The 8,619-nt window shown below is 25.6% G+C and overlaps 1 protein-coding gene across 1 annotated transcript; it reads right to left on the reverse strand.

Annotated features, from left to right (window-relative positions):
• Positions 1 to 6: 6 nt before the first annotated feature.
• LOC119668599 (ero1-like protein) lies at positions 7 to 3,937 on the reverse strand (the record flags this gene model as incomplete). The annotated part of the gene is made up of 3 exons (XM_038078165.1): positions 3,748 to 3,937; positions 3,421 to 3,687; positions 7 to 438 (listed from the first exon to the last, which is right to left on the reverse strand). Coding segments are annotated over exons 1-3 (828 nt in total), but the record flags the coding sequence as incomplete, so codon positions are not given.
• Positions 3,938 to 8,619: the final 4,682 nt, after the last annotated feature.

Below are 8,619 nucleotides of genomic sequence, written 5' to 3' on the forward strand. Positions count from 1 at the left end.
TAAAAAGTCTTTAGATTCTGATAACAAATATTTTGCCGAAAGATGAATATTAATGCTTGAATGTAGTCCAGAAATAATTCGATAAAATGCTCGCTGCTCCAAACAAACATTACGCAAATCTATATGTGGTATATAATTCGGTACGGATTTTGTATCATTCATACCAAAGCAATTTTCATGGTAGATACTTTTCCAAATACGATGTGCTGAATCTCCTTTATAACCCGTATATCTTTCAGGATTTAATAATAAATCTACATATTGTGAACCAGATTCGTCGTCATCCAATATGCAAAATTCTTCTTCAGCTTCATCATGTTCAGCCCAACGTGCAAATTCTCTATGCGATTGATCACTAATACTTGTATCCAGAAAGCCAAGGGCACTATTAAAATCTTCCGCATGAGAACAATCAACGTTCTGTGCTTCTTTGGTATACTGTAATTTATAAAATGAGAAAAAAAATTAATAATTTAATTATGATTAAGTAATACTAATTACAATTAGTTAAATTTATAATTATACATTATTATTTAATAGATTATTTATATTTATTGAAATGATTTTAAAATTGATAAATTAGAAAAAGTGATTTTTCTAATTTAATTTTAATTTCATAATAATAAATATGATATATTTTTTATTTTGAAGTAATGACGTCAGTATTGAAAGGGCGTTTATCGCAACATCTACATCACATCAAAATTTTTCAGAACTCATAATTATGGTTTGATATTAGTTGAGATGAAAAATGAGAAACTCATCGAATATACACGTCAGTGTTTTAAAAATATTTTTTCCCTAAAATAAATTTTGGCACTTAATATATGAGGTTAACAATTTAGCAAAAATTGTTTTTTTCCATTATATACAAGAATTAGTCTTTAAAAAATACTGCCAAGATTCGTATTCGATTTTGATGTTTTTGACAGAAGGAGTCATTAAGTGGAAAGCATTAATGGACTACAAAACAAATACATGGGATGGGATTAGATGTGGGGGATTATGGGGGATAAAGGGAAGCTAATTGAAATAAGTTTTGGTGTATGTTAAAGAACCTCTTATCATGACAGTGAATATGATGAATGTGAAAATAATTATATATTATAATTATATATAATATAATTATATAACTTTGTTGATATAACAATTATATGTATGCAAAATGAACAAATTTTTATAGTGTAATATTTTATATACTTTTATTTTATTTTATTTAATACTTTACTTAAGATTAAAAACTTAATCTTTTATTATTCGCGAGAGAATATTAGAAAAATTTAACTTAAGCTCTTGATAAAAATATCTAACCAGAAATTATTTTTTTAAGAGCAATCATATTATGTTCATATTTATTGTAATATAATCGTTATGGTCATTTGATTAATATTGTACTTCAATGATAGCTATATATTTAGTTACAGACATTATATAAACATTTAATGAAACCGAAAAATTATCGCATTTAGCCAACTATTATAATAGATAATTAAAGATAAGATTAATACTACTAGAATTCGATATGTGAACGGTGAAATAAAACATGAAACAAGAAATATGACAAAATATTTAAATAAATTTAATAAAACTTAAAATTAAATAAAGAGGTTTTCGAAAAGTAGTGAACTACAACAACAAAAATTCTTTTTTAAAATTTCGACTATAGGTACAATTAATTTAATATTGCCAAATACCCGTCATCAGTGGTATTCGAAATAATTCTTGTATTTAATTATTCGTAAATAATTTTTTTGAGACCGCAAGTATCAAGAATCGAACTCGTGCTCTGTCAAATTTGAAGCTCAGAATCAGTGCTCCTTAACCAACTGACCCCGAAGCCCCCGTACTTGACTTTTATGTTAGCAGTTAGCAGTTTTTGGAGTTTTAATTTGCTGTGATAGTTTTACTAACAAATTTATTTGTTGTGTTTATATTTGAACGAAATCATAAACCAGCTGTAGAATAATTGAATTAATTAATTATATTTTTATTTTTAATTGTTAAATTTCAATATTATTCGGTTTATAGAGACATTATTTGTTGCATGATTTATATATTCTTTCTTAAATTAAAACAAAAAAAAATAAATTTTAATAAAATTTAATTATTAATAAATTAAATAATGTGTAATTGCTAAGTTTGATTTCGACAAATTAAATAAAACAAATAATAAATATTGTAATAAAGTAATATTTTAAGTTTTAAGCCAAATTGCATTATTGCTTTCGACAGTAGCAAATTCTTGATATAAAAATTCTTTTAAAATTAAACAAACGTACTCTCCCATTTTATTTAAAATTTAAAAACATTAAGCATTTAAAAAGAACACTTAGCAATACCATTTGAATAGCTAAGCCAATATAATATCAAGCTTGTTCCTCAACCATATCATGTTCCTCACTTATAACCCATTTATATTTATAGTTGTTATAAACGTATTAATATACTATTTTCTTAAACTATAGCGCTGCATTTGTGTACTTTTAACACTTATTGAACAAACACAACTGAGTAAACTGTATTTATAATTGTTTAAATAATGACATTTTTTGTAACATCAACTACTAAGTTAATTTAATGTATTTATTTTATTATATGAACAACTTATATGCATATAATATAATATGCATAATACATATTTATATTTTTTTTTGTTTTTAGTTTTAATTATATTGTAAAAATATAGTGCTATGTATGATGAAATTAGAATTACAATATCCATAATATACACCTTTTAATTAACAATACAGCAAATAATTAGCACCTCAATCATTAGCAGTAAATAATAATAATAATAACTTATTTATGTATTTATGCAACCAAACTTATAAAAATTGTTTTTTGTAATTTCTAATAAAGAAAGTCATAAACAACTTAGAAGCTTAAATACTAAGTTTGTAACTTAATTTTTATCAAAATGCAACTCTTTAATTATCTGATTTATGAACATATAATATATTATGATATTCAATTATATTTTATAATAAATCTACATACTTTAAGATATATAACGTGCATAAATATTTCAAAAAAAAAAAAATTAAGCTGATAAGTTCATAATAATCAATGGGAAATCCTCATTAGAAATTGATAAGAAAAAAATCAGCTATTAAAAACGCCCCTCAAACAGATACTGTTAACACTTTATCAACTGATATTAAATAAAAAAAAATTAACAAAAAAAAAAAAACAAACTACAGATAATTAATCAGAAAAAATGTACATAAAATCTAAATTGGTTTTTAAGAGTAGAAATAATATTTTTAAAATAAATCAAAGCAACTACGTGTGCAAGCAACCGTAAATAAAAAACTGTTTTTTTTAAATTATAATTAACTTTCTGTAGTAGTTAAATGGATTCATTTTTTATACTTATTAAAAATCATAAAAATTAATAATTAATAAATATATAAAAGTTACCTTAAACAAAGCTGACTTGTCAACATGTTCACTATGTTCCTTTAATCCTTTTGGTATTTCTTGCTCTGCACAATTCTCGACTTGACAAAATCGTATTGCACACTTGCTGTCATCTGGCCAAAAAGGACATTCCCGCTTGAGGTTCACTTTGAAGAAGCGAAAGTAGTTTTTAACCAAAAGACTTTTTAATCGTGGATACACTTTCATATTATTAAAATGATCTACTGTATCTACATCGCAACTACAATCGTTGATAGAACCCTCCAGCTTAATTGGCAAAGAATTTTAAAGTATATAATTATTTTTACTATAAAATGAATAAAATACCTCACAAAAACAATTTTGATCCGTGTTCTGTTCGCTATATGCCGCAAAATAACCATTTGTCCTTTCTGTCCAATAGATTAGACATAAAGTTAATAGCACATATATTGGTAACTGTTGTAAAATATACATTTTTTTCTTTGGCAAGCGTATTCAATAATTTTTTATTAATTTCAACACAATTTAAATTTAAATAAAAACTTTTTTAATTTTGTTTTATTTATGAGTGAATGAATGTTAAATAATATAATATTTACGCGACACCATTTAGAAATATAAATATAAAATATAATTCCATCACCCCATGTGTGATTAAATAGTATGAGACATTTTACAAGCCCGATATTTTTTATTCAACAATTTCGTTATAAATGACTGCATTTAATAATATTATTATTGTTGACTAACTATAAAACTTTGAGCAAATGTCAATGGACACGTACACTTCATATTCGAACAGCTGTTCGAAAATTGTTGCCAACACTTCGAAATATTTATATTAAGCGTCAACAAACGCAGTGCGTAATTTTCTATATAATAATATTATAATTAAAATTATTAAAATAGCATGTATTACTTACTTATTTAAACTAACACACTATAATAATAAACTATAATATAAATTATGATAATATAAATAATATGTTAATAAACATATGTATATTCATATAGTGCATGTTATTGTAATGCATTGCATTTGCTTTTGGTTATTGTCTTTGCTAAAAAAAGAATATTTTCTGCGCATTCACAATAAAATTACTAAAAGCTGTTAATTTTTTATGAATTCAAATATTTGTTATTTTTTTATGTTGCTGTTATAATTATTAACAAAGTTGTTTGAGCTGCTAATAAAGAACATTAAATTCAAAATATATACCATGGGAAGATTAGAGACTGCAAGCAACTGGTAAGTTTTAAATAAAAAAATACTAATATTAAACCATGAAAGTCGAAATTGACACCTTTAATAGTTACTCCAACTGGAGCAACTGTCTCACATTTTGTAATATTATAATAAATTTTTTTAAACTACAATGTATAAAATAGTTAGGTTATGTTATCCTACAGATGTTTATAATCATGAATACATATCTAAAATCACGATCCATGACTAATTATGGCCATTGATATATATATATATTGAAGCAAACTTTGTGCACGAAACTTTGACTAGTACCGGCTGGTAACAACTAAGAATGATAATGAGAAGAAAAACGTTAAAGAAGAAAATATGAAGGAGAAAGTACAGAACAGAATTGAAAAAGTATAGAACAGGAATATAAATGTGATTGCGCTTATCAGAAAAATCGCGCCCGCAGTAATTTGCAGCTGATAATCAAATCATCAAATAATCAAATAATGATTAGGAATCATGTGAGGATCGGATTAATTTTCTTACCCAGTCCCATCAGACCATAATCTGGTTACCTAGTATGAAGCTGCTTATTTTATTTTGTTAAGGTACGGATGCCGTTATGTTATGAATCAGATAAGTCCACCGACTATTGACCAAAAGCCATAATTTTAAAATAAATAATTCCTACTTATCTGAATCATCCGAAGTATCTGAAGCAGCACTAAAACACGTTCCTATTTCTAAATTCAAATGTTTTGTTCGTTCCGTATCAGGAATTCCATAGTACAGTATATAGTATATATCTGATAAAACTATCAGCCAATATTGTAATCAGTGAATAATATAATATTTCGTATTACATTTATGGTAAGAATATCTTATAATTCTTTTTACATATGGGTTAAGATAAAAGTATACTGATTTTCACATTAAGTATTTTTTGTACAAGACTGTATTGAGTACAGTTTTGAGTATAGAGTACCATATTACGAAACACATATCGTGTCTCCATCTGTTGTGAAGAATATTCGGAAGACTAATAAAATTTTTAGTCGAGAAGTAACACTGCATATAGGAAATGTTATACATCAATATTTTGTTGTACACAGTAAGGATTTTCACTACAACTTCCTTTGAAAAAATGTGATATATGGGAAAAATTATACGATCGTAATAACTAACATTTGATATACCATATTTAGATGATTCTTATCTTGATCAGTTTTAATTTTATTAATGCTGGTTATTCAAATAAGAACTAAATAAGAATTTAATTAAAGAAATTATATATCAAAAACTGTTAAATTAGAGTTTTAAAAAGAAAACGAACATTATTTAATCATTATATATAAAAAACAAAAAAAAAATTTACAGCTATACGTTTGTTGACTATTAATTAATTATATTAAATATTGATTCTATCTTTTGTTTATTATTGAATGTGGCTTTTGTTCCCATAGCGCACTGGTCTACGAAATTTACTTTTACTTATGTTTTTGGAATCGACTGCACCCCAAACTTCTTAATATGCAAAAATATGCTGAAGACCATGCGACGACACTGTCAGTTCTCGATCATTGAAGACATGATTGAGTGATCGCTGTCGAATTCGAGAATGTCTAGTGTGATGCTGCAGCATGCAAGGGGTGTGTACGGTGCGTATGTAAATCTTAAATATCATAATATGCAAATTATGCAGCTAAGAAAAAAAAATGACCTTAAGCGGTTTATGAACGGCTTGTAGACTTCACTGCATAAAATTAAGATAGAAAAAAAAAAACAGAGAAGAAGGGTTCGCATAAATTGTGTGGCTTGCATTAAAAGTTTTACTTAAAGAAAAATAATGCAGTCGAGGAAAGTTTTTCTAGTTAAGATGAAAACAAAAGATTTTATTTTTCTTGTAGTATCTTCTTAAATAAATTTTAAATTATATTAACTAAACAGTTAAAAAATTTTTATATAGAAAATAATATTTTGTTTTATTAAATTATTAAATAGCTTAGAATACAAGCTATTAAAAAAATATATATATATTATGCTTGATTCACATTTAAAAATAATTTCTTTTTTTTGAATTAATACAATTCACTTATATATTAGTGTTAATTAAGTTTCCCTTATTTCTTGATCATCAAAAAGATAATTTTAAGAAGAGCACATATTAAACTTATAGTTTTATTCTCCATATCTTCTTAAAAAGTTAGATTTCTCTATGAAGACCATATAGTAATTTGTTTAGGTTTATTCAAAATTGAGTTATGTTCTTCTCTTTATAAATGTGTAAATCTTCTTAGGAAGATCGACCTACGAAATATTAGGATTATTGGTACTTGTCTTTAAAAATTAAATAATCTTATATATTCTTTTACCAAACTTATTAGACCTTAATATTAAGCAGTTACTGGTTGATAATAATCATGCAGCGAAAGCGCTCTTCCTCTCTCTCTCAATTTAGACTTACTTTATTACGAGCTGTGACTAATAACTCTACCTTGTGCCATTTAATCGAAACGTCAGAAAATCAAATAATAATGAATGTAAGTGTACGTAAAAATTTATTATTTATCTATAACATTATTATCAATAACTCTTTTAATAATAAACTTAATTCTGCTCACTAAAGTATTTTATACCTTACATCCCTGTTATATGATCATATAAATAATTTTTCTAAAACTGCAATGAACGTATGAGTATAAAAGTCCTTTAGATATTCTTACCACATTAAGAAAAAAAACTTAAACAGAGTCCTTAGTCCTAGAAAAATGTTAAAAATTCTCACGCAAAAGTGAAATTAAAAACATTAGCATCGAATATCATTAGTCATAGAAACAAAAAAAAAAATAAAAATAAAAAAAACTTAGAAAGAAACTTAAAATCGAAAGGGTTTTATATAATTTTTTATAAATGCTTTAAAACAATATATATAAAAAAGTCTAATACGACTACGGTCTAAATTGAACCCTTTGTTTAACCAACCACACCGACATACAAACACAGGAGCGCACAGGATTTGAATAAAGCAACTCGACTCAACCTAATCTGCATACGTCATTGATAGAAGAATGTGTGCTCGCTTAAATACCGTCGCTTCAGGTATTCCTCAATGTCGGCAGCACCACCACCATATGGACCTATCTATTTGCCTATGTAGGTAAACATTTGGTATGATAAATAATTTTTTTTGCACACAAATTTTTTATGTTTTTTATACGATTTTTCACTTTTTTTTACCACTTTCAATTTTTTTCATATTAAAAAATAAAAATTATTTAAATTGAATGTAGCGTGTGAAGCGCATCCGAAACAATTTGAGTTAGTCCATTTTTTTTACTAGAAAAGTGTAATTACTTATTCGGTCCTGGGAACTTCCATACAATTACTGGTATTTTAGTTTTTAATTTACGAATCTAATTTTTTATTTATTATTTTATTTTGAAGATCATAAAATGCACAACTTCGATCGTTATGAAAGGATTTTCGTTAAGTTTAATCCTTTTCTTAATGATTTTTTTTTTTGTAATTTTTTTATAGTGCTGGGGAAGTAGGCGTCCATGAAGGAAGTTGGGAATGATTCATAAGAAATGATTTAAAATTATTTACTACAATATTAATTTCTTAGTACATAATTACCTGTGAAGAAATTGGAAGTAGGCATTAAACTCAATTTTCTGTAAATCACATCGATGCTTCAAATACTACCGATTGTCAAATAGTTTTACTGTGAAAATCTTTTGGGTGAACATTTATCGGTAGCCGATATTCAGAAGAGGTTTAATAATTTCATATAATGATGTAACAAAAAAAAATTGATTATAGAAAATTTGTCTCTTCAAGAGAATTAACAGTTAATATAGTTTTTATTGTATACTTATATTGATTTTAATGCTGCAGATATTACTGTTCTAATGGATCATTTTTGCAATTTATTATTGCATATTCAATTATTATATAGTAAATTATTTCATTAAGTAGCCACCATAAGAGTTCACGGTTTGACTTATACCATGGCTTTTTGC

Source organism: Teleopsis dalmanni, chromosome 1 (assembly GCF_002237135.1).
Source record: "Teleopsis dalmanni isolate 2A chromosome 1, ASM223713v2, whole genome shotgun sequence".
Lineage (NCBI taxonomy): Eukaryota > Metazoa > Arthropoda > Insecta > Diptera > Diopsidae > Teleopsis > Teleopsis dalmanni.